Source organism: Charadrius vociferus, unplaced genomic scaffold (assembly GCF_000708025.1).
Source record: "Charadrius vociferus isolate BGI_N301 unplaced genomic scaffold, ASM70802v2 scaffold183, whole genome shotgun sequence".
Lineage (NCBI taxonomy): Eukaryota > Metazoa > Chordata > Aves > Charadriiformes > Charadriidae > Charadrius > Charadrius vociferus.
In genome coordinates, this window is record NW_009648250.1 from 6,155,164 (window position 1) to 6,179,799 (window position 24,636).

Below are 24,636 nucleotides of genomic sequence, written 5' to 3' on the forward strand. Positions count from 1 at the left end.
ACCCATTAACACAAATGTATGACCCTCTGGGCCTGATCATCCGACGAGTTCTTTACTCATCTAGTTGTCCCCCTATGCAGATCATAACAATATAACTAAAGTAACATGTTATTGACAAAGGAGTTGGTTGCTGTTTCTTTGGAAGAATTTCTGTCATGGCTGATGTTTATTTTGTATTGCTAGGCTGAAGATGAAGAAGGCTACCGTAAGCTGATTGACCAAAAGAAAGATAGACGACTAGCCTACCTGTTGCAGCAGACAGATGAGTATGTGGCTAATTTGACTAACCTGGTATGGGAGCATAAACAGGCACAAGCAGCCAAAGAGAAGAAGAAGAGAAGGAGAAGAAAGAAGGCAAGTAATTGCAGCCACTATTTTTAGGCCATCTCTTCTATGAATCCAATTTTAATGTTGATAGATGTAGTGATACCCAATTGTCACACCCATACCAGAGTATCTAAAATCATCAACACTGGCAAATTCTTAACATTTGTCACTCTCCACTGAAAAATATTAAAAAAAAAAAAATTTTTTATATATATTTATGGACTTGTGCAAAGCATTTGACGCTGTACCAGATGACACAATCTTGTTTGTAAATCAGAGAAACATGGATTTGATGAATGGACCACGCGGTGGATAAGGAATTGGCTGGGTGGTCACAATCAAAGAGTTGTGGTCAATGAATCAATGTCCAAGGGGAGACCAGTGACCAGTGGCATTCCTCAGGGCTTGGTATTGGGACCGGTGCTGTTTAACATCTTTGTCAGCGACATGGACAGTGGGATTGAGTGCACCCTCAGCAAGTTTGCTAACGACACCAAGCTGTGTGGTGCAGTCAACACACTGGAGTGAAGGGATGCCATGCAGAGGGACCTGGACAAGCTTGAGGGGTGGGCCTGTGTGAACTTCATGAAGTTCAACAAAGCCAAGTGCAAGGTCCTGCATGTGGGTCGGGGCCATCCCAAGTACAAACACGGGCTGGGCGGAGAATGAATTGACAGCCGTGCTAAGGAAGGGGACACGGGGGTGTTGATTGATGAGCTGGCAATATGCGCTTGCAGCCCAGAAGGCTGAGCATGGCCAGGGCTGCATCAAAGGAAGTGTGGCCAGCAGGCCGAGGGAAGTGATGCTGCTTCACTGCTCCACTCTGGTGAGACCCCACCTGGAGCACTGCATTCAACACAGGAAACACATGGACCTGTTGGAGCGAGTCTAGAGGAGTGCCACAAAGATGATCAGAGGGCTGGAGCACTTCTCCTTTGAAGACAGACTGAGAGAGTTGGGGTTGTTCAGCCTGGAGAAGAGAAGGGTCTGGGGAGATGAAGAAGAAATAGTTTACAATGAGGGTGGTGAAACATGGGAACAGGTTGCCAGAGAGCTTTTAAATGTCCCATCCGTGGAAACATTCAAGTTCAGGTTGGATGGAGCTTTAAGCAGCCTGTTCTAGTGGAAGGTGTCCCTGCCCATGACAGGGGAGTTGGAACTAGATGATCTTTAAGGTCCCTTCCAACCCAAACCATTCTATGATTCTGTGATGAAATTTACTATTGTTAATTCCAAAGAACATGAGAAGGATGCAGGATTAGAAAATTGTGGTCTGTTAACATTGATTTGCTGATAAACTTTCTACAGGCAAAATTAGGCCAGACATGTAAATTAGGATTAAAGTACCCAGAAGGGATCCAGTGGATCCCAAACACATTGCATGAAGAAGATGGGAAAAGTCTGGTTTATGTAGCTGTTTCGTATGGGGTAACTCTTCTAGACCTCCACATTCTACACTTGGCTTAGTCCGATTTGTGGTATCATTGTAAATGAGTAGAGTGAAAGAACTTGGCTATTTTTTTTTTTTTTTACAGTTAACGGATAATCTGCCAGCAGAATCGTTCATTGTGTATTCCTAACATTTAATTGAAGCTTTTCAAAATTATCTTTCTTTGTGTGAAGTATTTTACCCTTTAAGCAGGACTTGTGGAAACTGAACAGTGGTATTTTTGAAAAAAAAAATTGTGTGTGAAATAATTATTAAGTAATGATTTGTCATTTTCATGACCTCTGAGTACTTTTCATCTCTTGCAGGATGGATAAGAGGATTTTTATAATCCGTTTCCATGCCTGGTTTGCTACTAATTACTGATACAAATATAAACATTATATTTACATGGTTTACAAGCAGCACTCTAAATATGCTAATGCAGACCAACATATTAAAAAAATCCTGATTTTGGAGATTAATGGACTAAAAAATCCTCCATGTTTTCTCCTGCCCCTCTCCAAAAACTCTTTATTTTTGGTGAGAGTATGTTCTTAACACAGGAATAATCACCTGCCTACAAAGTTAAGATGTAACTTGAAACGGTGTTCTTGACCTGTATTACCAGTGAGAACAGACATGATTTAATGTACAGAAATCACAGTAGAGATAATCCTTAATGAGATAGTGTGTGGAGTAAATGCACTGCTCTAATGAAAAATACTAATTCCTTCAGCAATCCACATCTGTGATATGATTCTATTTCTATGTAGATTTAGCTGAAGTATGTATGAGGAAAAGAGTATCTTCTGGTCATGTCAGTAAGGAGATAATATTCATCACTGAAGTAAAACCAAAATATGCCCCATGAATATTCAGTGCTTATAAATATCCCAGCCTAAAACCTAAAGGAAGATTAGCAGAAAAAAACTTCAGCTCTGTCTTGATCATCTGCAGCTTTTTGTTTGTAATTAAATTCTTTCCACCAAGCTTTTGCTCATCTATCAAGGATATAGGACTGCACACAAATATTACGCTTTGTTTTAATTTATAATTCTACGAATTCATTGTTGCATGGTTGCAGCACTTATTGAAATTAGTGGGCATTGTCTTTTTCCTAGTCATACTCTTAATACTTACCCTTTTATTTTTGTAATCCATTTAAAACATAATCTACTAACACCTATAGTTAAATGTTTTGTACTTACAGAGAAATGAGACAGGAGAGTTCTTATGATTTTCTTCTAGAAATGGCAATGAGGAAGTGCACGGTAAAGAAGTACTTGTCTTCTTTGCCAGACTCACGTTATGTAATATCAAAGTGAACCCTGTATTCTTGCAAGAACAAGATTTCCTATTAGTCCATTTTTTTCCTAGAATACAGTTTTGGGAATCTTTATGGTAGATTTTCCCTCTTAGCTTTTTTCATGTTCCTGTATTTGTGTCTTCTGTCTCCAGCCTCTTGTTCAGCTCGTGTCCCACATCCTCACTGCAGTCATGGATTTAAAAAAAAAAAAAATACTCCAGATGAAATTTTCATCTGATAGGCCAGTTTAACTTGCTGTGCAACCTTTCACCTTTATCTGGAGGAGTTTTTCTTGTCATTATACAGAGACTGAAGAAAATAAGGCTTCCTACATCTATAGAATTGGTATTTCTTTGTCAAGGATTAAATCTTTGCATAGCCCAAAATACAAGTGTGAGATATATGTCTTTATTTACATTTGTCTCCTTTGTAACATATGTTTCTGCTTTCCAGAATTTTTTTTTTAAGTGTAGGTTGTCAATGTTTCTGCTCTCACAGCAGGGTCTGATCTTTGCACAGTGAGCAGTGCTGATACTTACTGCTTATTTGTGGTGGTGTGTTTGAGTTGTAAGGTTCTTTCCATTGACTGTAGCTAAGCTATAACAATCTTTATATATTAGAGAGCAGTCTCATGTGCAAAAGAATGGACCCCTCCCTTTGTTGTTCATCCAAGGAAAAGATATCTTCAGTCGATGTAGCTTGTTCAGTGGAGGCCAGATACATGCTATTGTAACTTATCCTGCCCTTCTGTTTGTTTAAACTCTTCAATTCTGGTACAGTTCCTTTCTTTGTCACCAAACATGCTTGCTGCCCAGGAATGCTGAAGCAAGCAGCCTTCAAGCTCATATTGATGTTGCTGATGCATGTTCATTTGAAGTTTGTACCTTGGAAAATGGACTTCAATGGCAAAGACAGAGGCTCAAGGCTTGATCTGAAGCAGATATTGAGGATCATCTCAATATTTGGAAGTGCAGCTATTCCTTAAGTATACTTCTTTAAAAAAAGAAACAACTGGATTATTTAAATTTATCACACCCATTAAGGATACTTGGAAGTTGTTTATCTATAAAACACAATTTAAGAGATCTGTTATTGTTGGTCTGATCTGTTTACATTGGTAACCAAATTAAAACTGTGCTGTAGTACTACAAACCCAGCACTGTGACAGGAGCAGAAGCTGTATTATATCCTTTCTTGCTCATTGTCAGAAGTGTTTAGGAAAGTTCCAATTCAGAAGCAAACTATGTCTTCCATTATCTCATACTGTCCTGACATTTTTAAGTAGGGTAAATGAGGACACACTTTGATGAAGATACTGCTTACTTCTTGGAGTGGTGCCTGGGGGGAAAAAAATCTAGCTTACTCCATCTAAGAAATCCAGGGTTCTTTTTGTTTGTAATTTGAGTTATTGTGGTCTAGACTTAGTTGAGATACAGTGCAAAGAACTCCCAAAATACCCCTTCTAGTTAGTTGTTACATCCCCAAAAAATGTGTACATACCCCAAATAAAAGTGCCTGCATGAATATACAATCTGTGATGCCTAGTGACACCTCCAAAATGGAGATTAAAGCACTTTAGAGGAAATTAATAGTAAATCACATGAAAATTAATTACTATTTTATTTGTATTAGCACAGTCTGTAAGCAACTGAGCTCTGAGTCTGGACCAGAAATTCAGTAGGCCAGCCACTTCTTAGACACAGATTTATTACAGTGACTAGAGGTGTTGTAGGTACCCTATTCATACTAGTGAACGGTTTGTGTGTGTGGCAGTAATTCTGTGCTTATCTCTGCCTATGTCCACCCACACTTTACATTGCCTGCATCCCAGGCTGTTCAGAAAGAGAGTGAAACATATTAATGGTACCCAGTGCTTACATCATATAAAGTATTCTCTCTATGCTTGTAATCTGACTGATATTTTTTACTTCTTCATTCGTTGTAGAAGGCTGAAGAAAATGCAGAAGGAATGGCATCTGGTCTTGGTCCTGATGGAGAGGTATGAACTTTACAGGGTGTTTTATTTGTTGGGTTTTTTTTAAACTTTCCAGTGATTACTCTCTGTGCCATTGCCGAGGCTTAAAAAAAAAATGACCACAAATGTTCTAAGAAGAGCTGTTGTTTATAATCAGGAATAAAAATTAAGCTTAATTCGGGAAGTCAGGACAGTGAATCTTCATAATAGGTCTTCTTTACCTAAAAAGTTAGCTAAATTGTTACGTCCTTGTTTCTCCATATAAGAGAAAAGATCTTAAGTTCAATGTATGTTTTTTTTGTTACAGATGTCCATTGGTATAAATAACAGGATTAAATGCCTATAAGCATACATGCCTTGTGTCTTGTTTCACAGAATCCAACAGTGTATTCTTTTCCATGCTGCTATTTTTAATTTATTTGGTATACTGTCATATATTTGTGGATGTCACATAGAGTATGTTACACACAGAAATACTGTGACTCAGTGTTTGGTTAATAGCCATGTGGGAAGGTGTGGCTTTTAATAACAAAACATCACTGCTTGTTCAGGTGTGGAATTTGGAAGATGCTATTCATTCTTTTTATTGTATGTGACAAGCATGAAATTCAGTTGGCTTATGCTATAAAATTACATTTGAATTTCTAGCCCATAGATGAGAGCAGTCAGATGAGTGACCTTCCAGTCAAAGTGACTCACACTGAAACAGGCAAAGTTCTTCTTGGACCAGAAGCACCAAAAGCAAGTCAGCTGGATGCTTGGCTGGAAATGAACCCTGGGTAAGTAGTTAGCATAAAAGTAGGCTGCTTTTTCTGTTTGCATTCATACTTTTCATGGGCGTCTCTTCGTTATTTTCTATTCTATGCTGTTCTATTCTATTCTATTCTATTCTATTCTTCTTTCAATTTATTATGTGTAAGCTGAGTAGGAGATATATTGAACCTAATTCCTCCTCTTGTTAATTGTAATTCATAATCTTTCTGTCATCTTTGTACAGCTATGAAGTTGCTCCCAGGTCAGACAGTGAAGATGAAAGTGGCTCTGAATATGAGGAGGAGGTATGTACTGTGACAAGCAATACAGTGAAAAACAAGTACTTACTCGATGTGATATTTTACTCTTTTCCATAAGGAAGGAAGGGAACGCGATTGCAGGTCTGTTAGCGTTTTAAGAATAATACAAGCAGGAAAAGTAACTGGTTTTGTAATTCTTCTCAGTTCATAACAGTTGCCCTTCATAAATACTGTAAATGCTATGTACTGCTAATCAGGGTTAGAAAAAGTAAATATTCCAGTTCGACTATTAAGAAGCATGAACCAGAGAATACAAGCAAGTTTCTGGTTTAAAACGTATGTCATAAAAGGCTGTATTGTGTCATTGTGCTGAATGAAGTTAACATCTTCAGTGTTTAAGCGTTGGAGGTTTTATTGGCTATTCTGAATAACACAGTTATTTGTTATATATATTTATATATTATCTATATATATTAAAAAGTTAGGGATTATGTCAGGGGTTTACATTCAGACTGTTCAGGGTAGGCTTATTTGATTCAGTACTTTAATGGTAATTTAAAAACTATTATTACAGAAATTCTAAAAAGAATCTTAAAATTAACACACACAATATTATGACCCCTGCAGGGTCATAATATTAGATACTGTAAGTGATCAATACCGATTGTTGCATAGCATTTTGCAGACAAGTACTTTCTAAAGGAGAGGAAAACTGAGGACTAGAGAAGGACCATGTTCAATCATTAGGCTAGTAGCAGAACTAGGTATCGAATTCAGAGGTCCTAAGTCTAGCAGTCTTTGCAATACTAGACCAAATGACCACTGAATCTGACTGGACTTTATGATGTTAAGGTACATGCCTTTGTAGGGCTGATTACTGCTAATGTAATTCTACAAGACCCTCAGCATTAAGATAGGAGGGGAGGGCCTGATAACCTTCTAGGAAGAATCTTAAAAGATGTGCCCACATTTTTGGCACAGACTCTTCAGCAGCGGTGTTGTTTAGAGCTGGGGAAGTCATTCTTAGGAGAATACACATGCAGAACTCAAAGCAGTGTTTTGTTCGGCTTCATTAATGAGATTATAAGTTGTTGATTATCCATTGCAACTGTAGCCAGAAGACAAATTATTTTAAAAAGAGTAAAAATGTGGTCTGTTTTTAAAAAGTTAAGAAACTAGAAGCCTAAAACAGCAATTCTTGGCAGTTTTTTAAGCTTTATTAAATTATCACACATCTGGAATATTATATAAACATATGCACAGTATTGGAATCCTCTCCATGAACATGGTAGACAGAATAAGGCTTTCAAGTAAAGTCAATTGAGGTGAAAATACTTTTTATTTCAAAGTATCATAACTTCCTGTTGGTTAATGTATGTCAAAAATTATCTTCTTGTTATGCTGCAGTGTAATTCTGCTGCAGAATAGGTGTACGCTGAACTTTGTGATTCAGGTTTCTCTCATGAAGCAGTGATTAATGAAAGCTACCAATATGTGAATGACAGTTGAAAGTATGATTTAGGAAGATGTTGCACTTCCCAGCACACCTGTTTCTTTTTCTGTATTCTGCAGGATGACGAAGAAGAATCAAGCAGGTTAGAAGCAGATGAGAAAATACTCCTGGATCCTAACAGTGAGGAAGTTTCTGAGAAAGATGCAAAGCAAATCATAGAGTGAGTGTTCTTCAGGTGCTGGTTTTTGTTGGGAATTGTGATTTCTTATGGTGGTGTTTCCCAAGAGCAGCTTGCTCTAGATTACAGTGAGTTGTGGTAGCTCCTCTGGCATGAACATCTGCAGGAGAAGGAACATGATCATTTGGTGTTAATTGCATACTGTTTGTAAGGTAGCTTGCACCTTTTGGTCTACTCACCACAGCTGGGGATCTGCACTGTTTCTTTAGACATAAATATGTGGATTGTGGTCAAAAAAACTTGTTTGTGGGAATTCACTTTAGTTCTTTTTCTGCTTTCCAGGACAGCCAAACAAGATGTGGATGATGAATATAGCATGCAATATAGTGCTAGAGGGTCTCAGTCCTACTACACTGTTGCTCATGCAATCACAGAAAGGGTGGAAAAGCAGTCTTCTCTTCTTATTAATGGCACACTAAAACATTATCAGGTGAGAAATTATTAAAACATTAAAATATTTAAAACTTGGAATTATGCTCGACATGTCAGTTTGGCATTTCAAGTGACAAACTGAAAATTTGTTAAGAAATACAAGATCTCTAGTAGGTTAGAATTTGGGAATTACATGGACAAAGCAATGACAGTTACCTATCACGGGTAATGTTTCATACATAGTGCTTGAATAATAATACCAGCTTTCTGCACATACCTGTAACTTTTTTTTTCATTGCATACCAATAATATTTTGGTTTTACTATCCTTCTCATTGACCTGGAATTTCAGTTCTACTTATTGTTTTCGTTTGTGGTGGGTTAACAGTATCTTTCTTCTTCTAGTATTAAAAACTCCAGGATTTTATTTTTAAATTAAGATCCTAATATTTCACTGCAGTGATAGACAAAATCTGAAAACTAGAAATATTTTACTATGGAGGTTGATGTCTCCTATTCTTTACAGACGTCCAGTGGGCTTAGTAACTAGGAACTTCTGTGTTCTGGCATAAGCTAGATTCAAGTATGATTGAAAATGATGTTGGTATATGTTTTCAGCACTTCCACTGTTGTACAGCTTTCTAGGAAACTCCAAGAACCTGCTTCTTTTCAGCAGTCAGAACGATATTTCTACATGCACATGAAAGAAAGAATTATACTTACTCAACAAGATGTCATAAAGATGTATATCTATTTCTACTCGCAGAGAACTAAGAGGAAGACTGTTTCCTAATTGTGCAAAGCATTATGATTTCAGCCCCTGCTTCCTGTGCTCCTCAGCGCTCCCATCTATTACAGTAGCTTGTTTAAATAATTTCAAATTCAAGAGATAAGCTGATTCCTCTTTTCAGAGCATTTTAATGTTTTTATATTGGATTCCTCTCTGTGGGACATGGTGGGAAAACAGCAGACAATGAACAAAAGCTGAAATGAGGGTTCACACTGAGTTTACAGAAGAGGACAGCACCACTGTGGAACAGGGGCTCAGAGAAGTTTTCTCTAGAAGGTGTTTGACCACTGACCATGTAAAGCCTTGAGCAATCTAGCACAAAGGCTAGACCTGCTTTGGGCAGGGGGGATTGGCCTAGAGACTGCCTGAAGTCTGTTCCAGACTGAATAATCCCATGATCCTACTTGTTCATAGCAAAATTCCATCTGAATTTGAATTCTGTTGTGAATCCCTTAGCACTTCTAGGTGTCTCACTGTGAACCCTTAACAAAAAGAGGAATGTGTCATTCAGGATTAAATAACTTTTCTGGCACCATTGAGGAATGCTGTGACTAAGGAAAGATTGAATCCAGCCTTATAGAGAAATATGCCACTTTCTTAGCTGTAATGCCCTCTGTATTTTTGCTGCCTCATTGTCAATATGTTGTCCAGCTTGTGCAACGAATGAAAGGGAGCCAACAGATGCAGTCAACAGCTGCCTTTACTGCATAATCCCGATTCATTGTCTGGGAAGGTTTACCCTATGTACTAAATGAATAGTGTATAACAATACTAATACGATGGCCATATTGGCTTAAAGTAGTCATGGATGGGAAACCAAGATTGTGATAATTCCATTACTTCCTGAGTTGTAATTACTTACAGAACATAGAAATATTATTAAATTATGCAGATCTGTGTTTTGCAATGCAATTTGTCTGAGTGCCACAAAGCAAAATAATTCAGTCTGTGGAGTTACACAGACATGGGGATTACCAATTAAAGCAGGTTCTTCAGCTGCTCAATGTATCTAGCAATTGAATAAGTAGATTTGTCCTTCATGGTGTCTGTTCTATACAGTAATTGCATCAGGGGTAAGAGGCACACTTGTTTAAGGAGCTTTATGTCAGGAGTTTTGAGGCTTGGCATTGGTTCTAGCAAGAATGTTCTGAAGGAGACTGTTCTGTGACTTTCCCCTTCACTCCATGTGTTTCCCTGTCCTCTAGATTTTACATTTTACGTTTTACATCCTTTTTTCCATTTTTTTTCCACTTTTCTATTTTTCTTACTGTCAAGTTTGGTCAGATTATCTCTTTCTTCATATAGGTATATGTTAGTGGAGAAAGTTCAATGATGTAGAAAAGGCAGTTTTCCTTTTCTCAATTCTGAAGTTACTTTGTAAGTGGGACATGCAGTTGCAGAACAAATTCTGATGGTGGCCTGAGTATTTAATACCTAAATATAAATCAATCAGCATATACATAAAGCCAGTAAATTGGCAGCATTATTTTGGATACTTTGCACTTGTGTGAGTAATGTGATACACGCATATGTGGAAGTCTGTGTAAAAAGGGAATAATCGGACTCAGTGCTTTCTAGCAGTACTTCTTGGAGTGTGAAACTCTGTTATGTAGACATTTCTTAGCTACAATACTTGGGCTTCCTTCCAGCTCCCAGATTTTATACGCAAGGCATAACTGGAGGCCTGCTCTCACATGTGGAGGTATAGACAGCAGACGCTAAATGGACATGTGCTACAAGAGCTTTAGCATACCCGTGGTGCCCTTGAAAAGTGTGACGCTTACGTGTTTTGTGCAGACTTGATGGGTTTGATTTTGAAAGATTTTAATTGACACAGGCAAATGACATGAAATGTACACAGAAAGTTTAACATTTGACAGTGTTGAAATTGAAGAACAAACTCTTGTAATGTTAAGTATTTATCAATCTTACATGTGAGTACCTGTGTTGCTTTGTGTGCAGTCCAAAAAAACCTCCATGTACGAAATTTGACTTCTTATTGTGGGCTCTGCTAAACAGGAGTGATTATTTCCATATAGATCTTACCAGAAACTTATGTTGCTTTGGGTTTGTTTTTTGGGTTGTTTTTTTTTGTGGGGGAGGGTGTTAAGATAGCCAGAGATCCTTGTGCATATAGTATTATTAAGGAAATGTCACATCTAAGTAGGCAGGGACATCAGAACCTTGATTCTGTAGTACTGGTGTTAATTGTTTCTGTAGGTTTTAAATAACTGAAACTATTATTCTTCATTTCAGCTTCAGGGACTGGAATGGATGGTCTCACTCTATAATAACAATCTGAATGGAATTTTAGCTGATGAAATGGGACTAGGAAAGACAATACAGACCATTGCACTCATCACTTACCTGATGGAGCACAAAAGACTCAATGGCCCCTATCTCATCATTGTTCCCCTTTCGTAAGTAAAGGACCCCTTTCTGCTGTTACCATTCTAAGCATCTGCAGATCGGTTTATTCGCAGCACACACTTGCTGTGCATGGAATGACAAGATCAGGGGCACAGTGGGATTACACTGAGCATGTATTCAGTGTTTTCTTTGATCATTTCTTCCCAGGTAATTGTCTGAAATTGGAAGGGTGACCAGAAGGCTGCTAAAGCACTTGATTCCGTTAGTTTCACTGTCCCCTCTTTTCAGAACCGAGTAGTGAATTTACTGTAATTCACTCTGAAGCCACAAGAGGGGGATGGTATTTCTTTCATATTACATGCCTGCAGTTTCCCCTTCAACTTTTAACTGTGATATTAAAAATCTGTTGCTTAATTCTTTAAACAACTGGTGCCCCACGTGATACCAAGCAATCATGCTTTAATGAGGTTGGATGATCTTTTAAGTCGTGTATAATTAGCCGTGGATGTAGCCTTGGGGAGTGATACTCACACTTTGGTCAAGTGTTCAGATCATGATTATTTATTGTGCTGCCCCCTTTTGCTTTTCCTTAACTGTCCAAAATGCTTGTTTTATACATTTCTTTTAATGCATTTTCCTTTCTCCAAAGGTGAGGTGTGGGTTTCAGTGATTTGAAGTGCTGTGTTTTAAATAAAAACTGTTGGGCATTGTAAAACTGATGTAAGATATTGAAGGGTCGTTTACTTTTTTGTGTGTGTGACTTGATTGATGTGCAGAAGTGGCCTAGCCTTTCACTAGATAATTTGTCCACCAATTGTGCTGAGTGTACAAATGTTTTGTAGGATTGGGGTAAATTTTATTTGTGGCCAGCTCTTTTGATTTCTCTCGAAGTATCCTGTCTTCTGGTTGTGCTGCTACTGATTGACTAACATAAATACCACAGCTGTGCCTAATTGTATGAATACAAATGATAAGCTATAGTGTGAAAAGAAATCACTGGGAGAAGGCCTATGAAGTAAAACAAAGTTAAAAATTTGTGTTATACAGTCAGATTGTTATAGATGTCAGATTTCACATTGGAACAGTAAAAATAACATATTTCTTTTAAGTATTCTGTAACGATTTTTTCTTATGTTTCTAAAAGAGAGGAGCTGAAATTTCTTTCTCGTATACATTTTAAAAGCTGCCTTTCCCTGCCTTTTCTTAATAGCTTATACTGCTGCCATCACAGGTCCAGTAAGGGGAAGAAAAAAAAGCAAGCAACCAAAAATCCTCCAGATTGTTTTTTGCTGCTGTATCATGATAACAACTAGCTTAGCCATAAAAACCTATTTGTTGTCATAAAACAGCAAAAGCACAGTGCAAAAATGGATGTGCATAGTGGCACTGTGAGTAGTTCTACTCAAGTAGAACACAGCTGAATTCTGTTGTCAACTTCATGAGTCTGTACTTCAAAAGTTGTCTCATCAGTTTTTGGATGATAAGTAGTACAAAAGAACTTACAAATCTATTTTTTGTTCAGGTTTATCTTACTTATCCTTAATATGCTCCAAAGTACAAAGATGCACGTAAAATATTACTCTGAATTGGTTTCAGAGAGACCCCTGAATATGAGCTGAAAGAGGGTTTCACACTTCTTTCTGTTTACTCCCCTCTCAGAGATGCTTGTATTTTGTTACAGTATATTAAAGGCATTTTTTTAAATATAGTGTTAATTATGGGGGTTGATTACATGAAATATGTTGAGAAGTTGGCAACCACTTGGAAACATTTATAAAGTTTGACCTTCAAATGATGTAACATATTCGCTTTTCTCTATAATCTCCATGATAGGACTTTATCCAATTGGACATATGAATTTGACAAATGGGCTCCTTCTGTGGTGAAGATATCTTACAAGGTTTGATTTGCTTTTTATATGATTGTAGAGTTGAAGGAATGAGAATAGACCCAGTTTTTCCTCTGCCTTTGCATGCATTTCTAAACTGTTTGCTCATGAAGTTTTGTCATGTGTGTCAGGCAGTGCGAGTTAATCATACTAAGACAGCTGTTATAAACTGTAATTACTTTCACACCGTGAAATGCAGAATAAAATTGTTAATTATCACATTGCAAGGCTTCTGATGAGAGTAATACAAATGATAACTACTTCACATTTTATACATAGCTGAATACTTTGCTGTGTGGCTACTGTAGTATTGGTATGGCCAAGCAATTTTTAAGGAGACTATACTGCTAGTTATATCTTTCCAGTGCCCTGTAAATAGAGCTTTACAGTTTAGCAACAGTTTAGGGGAAGTACTTTGAAGAAGTCTGGAAGGCACCGATAATATTGTTTGCAGTACTGTAGGATTACAATTTCCTGTGGTTGCTCTGTGCCTGCTAATTCATAAAAATGATACATTTTCTTCATCAGAAGAAAGAGTAAGTACTCACTTCTCTGTCTTTTTTAGGGTACACCTGCAATGCGCCGCTCACTTGTTCCTCAGCTTCGAAGTGGAAAATTTAATGTTCTTTTAACTACTTATGAGTACATAATAAAGGACAAACATATCCTTGCTAAGGTAATATGACTGTCATCTCTTAACAGCAAGACCTTTAAGACACCTTCAAAAGCTGTGTAGCACAAGCCACATTTTTCTTTTATAGGGAAGTCCTGAGTTGTTCTGTCCTTCAATAAAAGTTAAACCTCACATTTACTTTTCTGTTCCTCTGTTTTGGTAGGACTTCTCAGTCATAGCTTTTCTCCATGTAAACACCAGCATTTTCCTGAATGTATCCAGGAGACTAATTCCTTTGTGCATTTCTGTCAGTACTGTACACCTGCCTGTCCTTGAAAAAACATGACTTTTCTCCCCTCTGCTTAACAGCGTTTAACCTAATCTGCAGTCATGAATTAATTTTTTTTCCATTTCTGGAAAAAATGGAAATTTTTTTCCGTTTCAGGTTTCTGACCTGAAGCTCACTCTTATTAGGGCTTTTTCAGCTATGTGGTCACTTTTTCACAAATGAATAAGTAGTTACCTGTATCACGAATTTGGTATCCAGACTCTTTATTATACATGGCCCCGTTCTCAAAGGCTCACTAACTTGTCAACAGGTGTGCCTCAAATGTAATGAATTAATTTGAAAGCTGCTGTATTGTAAGACTGTTTCATGTACATACAAAGCAGACTAAGGAGGTGTTTCACCATACGAAGAAACCGCATGGTCCTTCTGTCCCTTTGTTGTTCGCTTTCATTTTATTTCATTCTCTTACATACTACATATTTAAGTTATTCATATTTCCTCTCTGATACAAAGGCAATGCATTTTCGTAGCATAATTCTGAACACTGTAGAACAGTTTGAGACTGCAGAGTTTTCCTTCCTCTCTGGTTTTCGACCACCTTTGATAAAAGATAGGAAGGACAGCGCTATGCCAATCAACCTGTCCTGAGAAACTGAATTAGTTAGCACCTATGAAAGTACAAACCGAGGCCTTCCTAGTCATGTGGTTAGTGTGGCATGTGTTGACTGCCCATGTTGTAGTACAGGTGGTAACAGAGCTTCAGCAACTTTCTTTCAAAATCTGTTGTGACTACATTTAAGCAGTCATTTCTTTCTATTAGGAAGTAGAGACTGAGATGAGATAATCTTAATTATGCTGCTTCTTTCTTGAGTAAAAACAGGATTAGCTGAAACAAAACAAAGTCCAAGGTTGCTGTTTGTGGGCATAGTTATTCTGTCTGAAAAGGCTTTTGTCTCCTCTCAAGGTTCTTGTTGCAGACAGGTTTATTTGGAGTTTATGTGGCTCTTTCTTTCCCTGTGAACCATGTTCTGACTTCGAAGAGCCAGTCACCCTAATCTCTTTCCCAGAAATAGGAGGAACCCTCTGTTTGCTGTTGCAATTCAAGTCAGAATTCAGCTTCAGATTCAGCATACCTAGCGTTTGTTTCTGGTTTTGCTGCTTGCAAAGGCACTGGTACTTGGGTGATGCTTGATTAGGCTTTTCTCGTAAATGAGAATGACTGATGTCTCAGGCTTGAAATATTTTTGTTCTGCACCTGTTGCAGAGAATTTGACTAAGTCTGACCTGCTCTAACTTTGCCAACTTCTCTTCTTTTTCTTGCAGATTCGATGGAAATACATGATAGTAGATGAAGGCCATCGAATGAAGAACCATCACTGCAAGCTGACTCAGGTCTTGAATACTCACTATGTGGCCCCTAGGCGAATACTGCTGACTGGGACTCCATTGCAGAACAAACTGCCTGAACTTTGGGCTCTTCTCAATTTCCTCCTCCCAACCATTTTCAAGAGCTGTAGCACCTTTGAACAGTGGTTCAACGCTCCATTTGCCATGACCGGAGAAAGGGTACTGTGGCATTTTTTTTAAAACATCAGAAACAAACCACTTTGATGAAAACAAAAAGGAGCTTTTACAAATGGATTAGTCTTTGAACTCTCCCTGGTGTTTAGTGAATTAATGTAGCTAAAAGCCATCTTTCTCATACTGCCAGCAACTTTTAGTATTGGTGTCTCTTTTAACTCAGAGTCAGTTTGGTTGTAACATGCAAGTAATTCTTGCACATACCTAACCTTTCATGTGAGAGAAGACATTACTTAATGTACTGAGTTGCCTTGTAGTGACTTTTATAAACTTCTGTAGGTTGACTTAAATGAGGAAGAAACTATTCTGATCATCCGTCGTCTCCATAAAGTGCTCCGACCCTTCTTGCTGAGAAGATTGAAGAAAGAGGTTGAGTCTCAACTGCCAGAAAAGGTTTGCAATGAGAGGAGTTGCAGAAGGGGCTCAATACTTTTTTTAAGCATTATGTAATGTTCATTTTTCAGATTTATTTTACAAAAGAGGACTTCTTTAGCATCTGTTGTTGCTGTGATTTGTTTATTTATAATTCTGCAAAGAAAGTTGGCCACTGAGGAAGCCTGAATACCTGAAGTTTCTGCATTCTCAGGATTCCTGATCAGTCTTACAGCTTTAATTCTGTTTATAGTCATCCATATAAGACATGCAACTTATTTCCATATTATCTGGTTTCAAGTAGTGAGTGAGTCAGCCATACACTGGGGATTAGATTCTGTCCTGTCCCATCCTCCCAGTACTGGTTAGAACCTTAGCTCCCTTAGCCGGTTCGCTGAAATTCCTAAAGGACTACTGGATTGTATAAAGCAGGCAGATTTTTGTCCTGTGTTATAATTTCAGGAGTTGTGTAAAGTGTCTTGTTGAAATTACTTAAGTTTTTTTTAATTCAGAACATAAAATTCTCTTCTGACTTGAAACATCATTGTTTTCATCTCTGGGTAACTTACCTTGCCCCACCCTGTCCTCCTCTGCAATCGTGCATCACTTTCTCCATTCGCCCTTCCCAGAATAACAACAGCAACTAAATTAGAAAGTAAATTTAAGATGTACGTGGAAAAATTTGGTGCTAAGGTATATGGGTTAAAACCATACCAAAATTGAATTTTTGTAAGTTGTGTTATGATCTAACTAACACGAGCTGAATGAAAAAAGAGCTCTGTTCAAATGCTTAGTGACAGTACTCAAAGGAAAGGCTCTTTTAGAATTTCTTTTTTGTCTTTATAGTGTTGTGAACACTATTACTGTTGTTACTTTCTGTTCCTTTAAATGTCAGATTCTCAGTATCCTCAGAAGCATTTATTTGAGAATTAAACCTGCTGATATTTAAAAATATTACTGAAATATTTGTTTCTATCAAGATTGCCAGTTAGAGCCACTGTATTTGATATATTCATTAATAAGCATTGCAGGAGGGTGATTTAGAAGTTTCATACATACTGGTACTCAGAGGACCATGTTTCTTTTTGTTTCCATTTTCTTCTTTACGAAAAAAAAAATTAGTCCAAGTCCTAAGGACTGAACCTGTTGACCAAAGCCTGTTTATCCGTTTCATTAGATCTTATAAGTCTTTAAAATCTTTAAATCTTTTCAAAAATTACTTTTTTTTAACTGTTAAAATTACAGAATGAGAAAAAATATGTTTGGCAATTCTGTAGTTGCAGTCTTAGGATCCAACTGTCTCATGGTAGTTGTGACTCTCACAGATAATCTTTTGAGATACTTGTTGCTGTGCTTGCAGTTGGATTGCTGCTCACTGAAATCATATGTGGTATTAGGGTATGGATAAAAGATTAGTAGGTTTTTGGCTTGTGGTTTAGGATGACAAGAACCTGCAGTTGGATCCTACTAATTTTATGTCTGTGTTTATGGTTGTTTTTCTTTTTTCAAACTAGGTGGAATACGTGATCAAATGTGATATGTCAGCTCTTCAGAAGATCCTGTACCGTCACATGCAAGCCAAGGGAATCCTTCTCACAGATGGTTCTGAAAAAGACAAGAAGGTACAAAAGAAAGACTAAAACACGTAGGAAACAACGTATTATGATGAAACACATTAACAATATGATTTCTCTTTTATATAAAATTAGTATGTAGGCTTTTACAACAGGTATCTGTCATGGGAAAAGAAATCTCTATCAGACATGCTTTTGTTTTACAAGACCGCAGCTTGTGCGCTCTGTTTACAAGGAAAAGATACTGCTTGTAGTCACTGTAGTTACAATGTTTTTCTGCTATCAGGCAATGTTGGAAAAAAAACAGCATTTTCCTTTGCCAAGTTTAATCCAGTAATGTACCTTCCACTGCATGGATTACTTCCAGGTCTTCCTTTTTTATTATGGAACATTCTTATGATTTATACAGTGAGACAACTGCGTAGTAGCTTCTGATTTTTTGCTGATTTTTGGTTTTGTGGTTTGGGTTGGTTTTTTTTTCTCAGTGATGTGGTGTTCAGGTTTGGGGTATAGTATTTTTATGCTGCATTTAAAAATTCCTTTCAAAACCTTCTTTAACAAGATAAGAAATTAGATTAATCATTTGATTTGCATTGTTTGTACCCATAGGGAAAAGGCGGGGCAAAAACTCTCATGAACACTATCATGCAATTGAGAAAGATATGCAATCACCCGTATATGTTTCAACACATTGAGGTAAGACTGACAGGTTTGATTTTGAGAGTTGTTTTTATTCAGATAGCTAACATAGTAGAAAACTGCTGTTAAAGCTTATGTGTGTGGGAGAGGACATCTCTGTCCACATCATTTGTGCTGAAAAGGACACATTTGAAGAACACTATCGTTATAGTCCCTTATTTTATAAACGTGTTAAAGGAGAAGCCGCTGCCTGAATATTCACATGCCGTTCACAGAGTCTCACACACACACCACCCAAGTCTTTAACTGCTAGGACCAGAGTCCCTTCACAGTGGGTGATGGCAACTCCAGTGAGCTGACAGGTGCCCCTTTCGACTCCTCACACACATGCACACACACATATTTAATCTCAGGTGCGTGCACTTCCTCTTTCTTCAGGCTCGAACGCAGGTTTCCCATAGCAGAGTCTCAGATGTTGGATTTTATAAAAATAAGTAGTTAAATTGAAAGGTACAGTGGCAGGGTCAGCTTGGGCTGGTTACTTCCAAAGAGGGACTTCAAACAAAGAAATTCATGGGCAATTATACCTGTACCTTCACGGGCTTTTCACACATCTTTTAATCCAATGGTGATTTTTTGGTCTGGGGTCTTCTAACACCTTATTGGATTCTTTCTCTGAGTCCAGGCAGGCAGGCTGTTGACTGCTTTTATGCTGTTGATTTGCAGTCTCTGCTGATGGTTGTAGCCTCCTTATCTTCTGGTTTACGCTTCTTGTGCACCTGCGCTCACTGGCAGAACATGGAGAACTTGAAAAGTCCCAGACTTAGGGAAAACACTAGCAAAACATCAGCATGTTATCAGTATTTTCTTCATACTAAAAGACTAAACACAGCACTGTACCAGCTGTTAGGAACTTTATTAAGAAAATTAACTCCATTGCAGCCTAAAGGCTTCAGCAAATCTAGCTACTCATGCTAAGTAAAGCTAGGCAAACAGCATAGATCACACCATATTATAACCCTAAGTAAATTATTCTAATTAAAACTTACTTATTTAAGCTAAACAACTAATATCTCTCAACAAACAGATGGACCAACTGCCAGCTTTTTCTTGGCAATCTGAAATCTAGTTTTAAAGTGTTTAATCTTGTGGAGACGTTGTCTTTAAAAAATGAAGTTGGTTTTTTTCATTTAAGATGTTGCAGAGCAACTTAATCTATACTTAGGCCTAATTTATGATGTAGAGACACTAGTACAAAATGCCATGTGTAGGGTCTTTATAACTAGCAGGCTGCTGATCTTTTACAATATCAACAAAAATTGTCCTATCCACCTTGTCTTTTCAGCAAAGATGTACTATCTTTACAGCATCTCTCATTAGGACCCAAAATACATAAATATAATGATATATCTGGAAAGATAGAAAATGTAAATATCTGGAATGTAGTTACATTTAGGAATTAAGTATGTACTGTGATGTATTATCATTGTAGTTTTCACTGTTTGTTCTCTTGCATGCTAACTAATTAAGTAATTTGCAAATGGGTCTTCTGGTAATTAGTATAAATTAATTAGGTTCTCCTTTATTTGTAATCTGGTAAAATATGTGCTGACAGAAGTTACTTCTGCAAACCATGAATTTCAAGTAATAGTAGTACACGAAAACACTAAGCAGAGCACTGTTGCTACAGGGTAGATTCCAAGAGTATGAACTCAAACTGCAATGCTTATGTATTTAATTTAATTGATATAAGAATGCATAATTTTGGGTTACTGTGGAGTTTGTAATAATCTCTTTATTGCTTGTAACTCTGCAGGAGTCCTTCGCTGAACATTTAGGCTACTCAAATGGTGTCATCAATGGGTAACTCAGTTTTTCCTCCTGTTCATAATGTTATATTGGAACTAACTACTTTTTTCTAGAAGGTACATGCTAACAAACTTGAGCAGTTTATAGAAAGGCAGAGGAGGCACAGGGCACATATCTAAAGGAAAAGATAACAGTACTGTAAGTGTTATATGAGCTTTTTATGATCCTCCGTCTCTTTCAGGAGCACAGGCAGAGATGACAGTAAACTGAAGTCTTCCTTTCCTCTTATTTTGAAATAGCTTATATACTATCTGAAATTAATTGGAATGACTCTTCAGAGATATCAGTTGGGATTTTCTTCTCTTTTTTGTTACTTTTGCCTTCTGCTTTTCCCTCTTTACCATCTTTATTCCAAATTAAAGTAGCATTTCTTCCATTCTTTGAAATGAAATAGATTTAAATTTTGGTTTTGGCACTTCTTTGTGCAACTGTCTAGAAATGGATGCTTTCTAAAGGAAAGGTGTGTATCTTCCATCTGACGCCCTTCCTGTTTAGGTGTTAATGACACTTCTTTTTTTTTCCTTAACTAGTATACTAGACTATTTGTCTGCTTAGCTAGTATCACAGAGTGCTTGTCTCCTGAACAGTTTAGTCTTTTGCTGATTATCAGAAGACCGTGTATCTTGTGGACTTAAGTATACTGTTGCTAATGATAACTTGTATTTTGAGTACAGGCTCAAGGTTAGAAAGAAGTTATGTGAAATTTATTTTTGTAAAGCATATCACTGTGATGCTGAATTAGACATCCTGTTTACTTTTACTCATTTTCTCAGTTATGACTTGAATTTCAGTGATAAGAGCCTGTTTTGCAATTCACAGCATCGAAGGCAGAAGAGCAGCTAATCAAAGAAACTAAACGTTCAGGACTACTAAGGTTATATGGCTAAAGAGTATATCCTCTGTCAAACTCTACCCATTGTCTCTGTATATTAGTTCAGTTTGGAATATTTCACTTCCATGTGCATAGTAGAGTGGAAAGGGATTTGTTTCTAACGTGCCTGATGAATACAAGTTACAGCTGCATTAAATGCCAGTAGAAAGCAACACTAGCAGGGGAATAACCAATAAAATGCTTATGTAGCTGGGAAATAATGCTTGTTTTGATACATAATGAAACAGAATTAAGTTTCATAAAGGAAGGTATTCTGTGTGGTTGAAACTCCATACAGTTTTTGTAGTTGAAGAAAAGTCCTTTGCCAACAGGAATTCACGTGGGTGTTTATTTCTTTATTTTACCCAAAATAAACAATTTTAAAGAGAGAGAAGTGCTATTAGTCTTGTTTATCTTAAGTACATTAATCTTTCTGTTATACTCTGACGTGATAATGACTAAAAACTTTTCTCAATGAGGCCTCATTCTGACATTTACTGTGCTTTTTCCTCTTCAACAGAGCTGAACTTTATCGGGCCTCAGGGAAGTTTGAGCTACTCGATCGTATTCTACCAAAGTTACGAGCTACTAACCATCGCGTGCTGCTTTTTTGTCAAATGACGTCACTCATGACCATTATGGAAGACTACTTTGCCTTTAGGAATTTCCTTTACCTGCGTCTTGATGGTAAGCTACATGAAAAAAAAAAGGATAAATAACAAGTTAGAAGGTAGCATGCTTCATTAGTTTGGGGGTGGGGGGTGTGGGTTCTCTTCCTAGTACACCAGTGCTGTGAAGTGACTTTACAATAGTGTAAACAGATTCAAAAAATGGTTTGACAAATCCTTGAAGGAAGAGTCTGCAGGAGTATTTATCACGAAGGTATGGCAGTCAACCCTTAAGCCGCAGTTTACTAGAATTTTCCCTATCATTACAGACTTACTGAGCAAGATATACTTTTGTCTCTCTCAGTAGAGTTGATCTTAAGTAATTCTCCATCTTCCTCAGTTGTCACTGTCTAAGTTGCCTGAAAGTATTCTCATGGTAAGGGATGATAATGCCAGTAGAATTAATTAATTTTTATCTGTTTAAAGTTTGACTGCTGTTCTCCACAGGATAGCTGAATTTCAGTGACAGATAAACTATTACCTGTAGTTTTCTTCCTGAATTTCACAGGAAGATCAGTAGCCTCGATTACTTTAGGTGTAGATATGTTGTATTACTTTTGAATGAAAAGATGGTTTAGAAACATAGTGGCGTAATACTGAAAGGGAATTAAGTAAAATAGCATATCCCATCTGAGGCTTAAACCTGTTAGAAAGAAGTTTTCATTTTCGCCTTCTTCAATGTTAGTGATCTCTGCCCTATACTGACCTTCTTAAATAATTATTTTTAATGTATTTGTAGCACACATTATAGGATTACATAGGGCCAGCAGCATTTATCAGAATACCTTTTTAATATAAAAACAATGATTTAAGAAAAATATAAAGAACAGCACGAATAAAGTGAGAGTTTAGGGTCCTTTTGAATATTCTTTTTACAGCATTTCAATATATCTCTGCTTCATGCTTTATTTGGAAGAAAAAGTAACGCTGAGAAGTATTGTCATGCTTTAAAAATATTAATGAACATAAACTTGAAACACTGTTATTCTCAAACGTAAAACTGGGTAATGAAACTGAGACACAAATGAGCTGTCTCACTGTGTCACAGGGTGTCTTGGTCAAAACTGGCTGGAGAACATAGTACCATGCTAACAAAAGCCTCCTTGTGCCTCTAGTCTGCAGGTGTTTTAATGCTTCCGTTCAAGAAAGAAAAATCTTACGACATTTAAAATGTTTTAAATTACCTTACACCATGTATTTTTAAATGAATTCTTCTTCATTCTAGAATGTCTGTGGCAATACACAATATGATAAATACAGCTCCTTGTTTTCTTTGAGGTTTTGCACTCATTAGTGAGGTGAACCCTTTTTTCTTCTTTCCCAGTTTTGTGATGACAGATACCTTCCATGCTGGAATGTAATATATATGTAGATTCTATCCAGGTGTCTGCTCACATAGAATATTTGCGACCCAAGTCGTGTGCTTCTTAAGGGAATAGGTTTCTGTGGGCCAGCAGGTCAGCTGTTTGATTGTACTGGGTCTGGCTGGGATGAAGTTAACTTTCCTCCTGGCAGCCTATATCCCGCTGTGCTTTGTATTTGTGGCTAAGCAGGGTTGATAACACACCATTGATAACACTCCAGTGTTTTGGCTGTTGCTGAGCAGTGTTTGTACAGTGTCAAGGCTTTCTCTCCAAACCACCACTCTACCCCGAAGGTCAGTAGGCTGGGGGTGAGCTGGGACCCAGCCGAGACAGCTGACCCAAACTGACCAAAGGGACGTTCTCAGCAATAAAAGCTGAGGGGAAGGAAGAGGGTGCAGGGACATTCCTCATTACAGCAATCATTATGGGTGCTGAGGCTCTGCTTTCCAGGAATTGACTGGACATCTGCCTGCTGATGGGAAGTAGCAACTCTTTTTGCTTTGCTTGCATGCACAGCTTTTGCTTTTCTTATTAATCTGCCTTTATCTCAGCCCAGGAACTTCTCCATCTTATTTTCTCCTCCTGTATAGTGTTGACAAGGTGGAGTGAGAGAGGTTTGGGGAGGGTGGGCATCTGGCAGCCAGCTGTCATCCCAGTAATAGAAAAACTTAATCTTTTTGTACATACATCAACACCTGAATAAAAATAGCAGACTTACTTTGGCTTTCAGTTACAGACAGAAGTGTAAAAAAGGAAGGGCAAACAGTGGAGCAGGCTAAGGTGATCTGTATAGACTGTTGCTGAAGTACATGAAATTCATGCAGTCACCTGAGTGCACAGGGCTGGGTTTTTACTTAGAACGTTGTCTCTGTTTTCACCCTGATTGAATTCCTTGCCATCTTTCCCTCAGCTATTGTAGACCATCACCCTCAAGACGGGACATTTTAAGAATTTTCAATCCTTTCGTATTAATTATGGCTCTGAAGGCTAACACTGACATTTTGATAAATCTCTGTATTAATCACTTTTAAAAATATTTAGATGCTGTTGTGGCCAGAAGGCACTAATCAAAACTGGAACTCTCTCCTGTTTGTGTATTGTAACTTTAGTTGAAATTTATGTGAGTCATAAAAAGGTATAACAAAGTTAGCCAATATTTTAAAGTCCACTCTTGAAATGTCAAAAGAAATACTTAAGAGGTATTTAGAAGTCTGTCTGTTAGATGTGATAGGCAATTGACCAAAACATTTGTGGCCAGTGTTTACTCTGCATTATGGAAAATGTGGCAGAGATGGCAAAAAGCAAGTGAGCTAAAATTTCCCTTCCATAGATACACCTAGCAACTGATGTTATATTGATATTATTTCAGTTCACTTGTTGTTATAGGGTATTTTTTTATTTCTTCTCAGGCACAACAAAATCAGAGGATCGAGCTGCTCTGTTGAAGAAGTTCAATGAACCTGGGTCACAATACTTCATCTTCTTGCTGAGTACAAGGGCTGGAGGGCTAGGCTTAAATCTCCAGGCTGCTGACACTGTTATAATCTTTGATAGTGACTGGAATCCTCACCAGGTTATTTTTATTTACTTATTTTCATGAAATGTGCAAAGAAATCATGATGCTGTTTTGAATTGC

General features: G+C 37.5%; 1 protein-coding gene across 1 annotated transcript in view; it reads left to right on the plus strand.

The window, feature by feature from the left end:
• The window catches only part of SMARCA2 (SWI/SNF related, matrix associated, actin dependent regulator of chromatin, subfamily a, member 2), a 111,769-nt gene that overhangs the window by 36,599 nt on the left and 50,534 nt on the right, over positions 1–24,636 (plus strand). The window contains exons 9-24 of the mRNA XM_009884274.1: positions 184–354; positions 5,008–5,061; positions 5,686–5,816; positions 6,035–6,095; positions 7,623–7,723; positions 8,024–8,171; positions 11,159–11,322; positions 13,106–13,172; positions 13,726–13,836; positions 15,386–15,628; positions 15,923–16,036; positions 17,530–17,637; positions 18,199–18,285; positions 20,045–20,091; positions 21,489–21,655; positions 24,410–24,573. Coding sequence (XP_009882576.1) covers positions 184–354; positions 5,008–5,061; positions 5,686–5,816; positions 6,035–6,095; positions 7,623–7,723; positions 8,024–8,171; positions 11,159–11,322; positions 13,106–13,172; positions 13,726–13,836; positions 15,386–15,628; positions 15,923–16,036; positions 17,530–17,637; positions 18,199–18,285; positions 20,045–20,091; positions 21,489–21,655; positions 24,410–24,573 — 1,938 coding nt within the window. The remainder of the gene's footprint in view (positions 1–183; positions 355–5,007; positions 5,062–5,685; positions 5,817–6,034; positions 6,096–7,622; positions 7,724–8,023; positions 8,172–11,158; positions 11,323–13,105; positions 13,173–13,725; positions 13,837–15,385; positions 15,629–15,922; positions 16,037–17,529; positions 17,638–18,198; positions 18,286–20,044; positions 20,092–21,488; positions 21,656–24,409; positions 24,574–24,636) is intronic.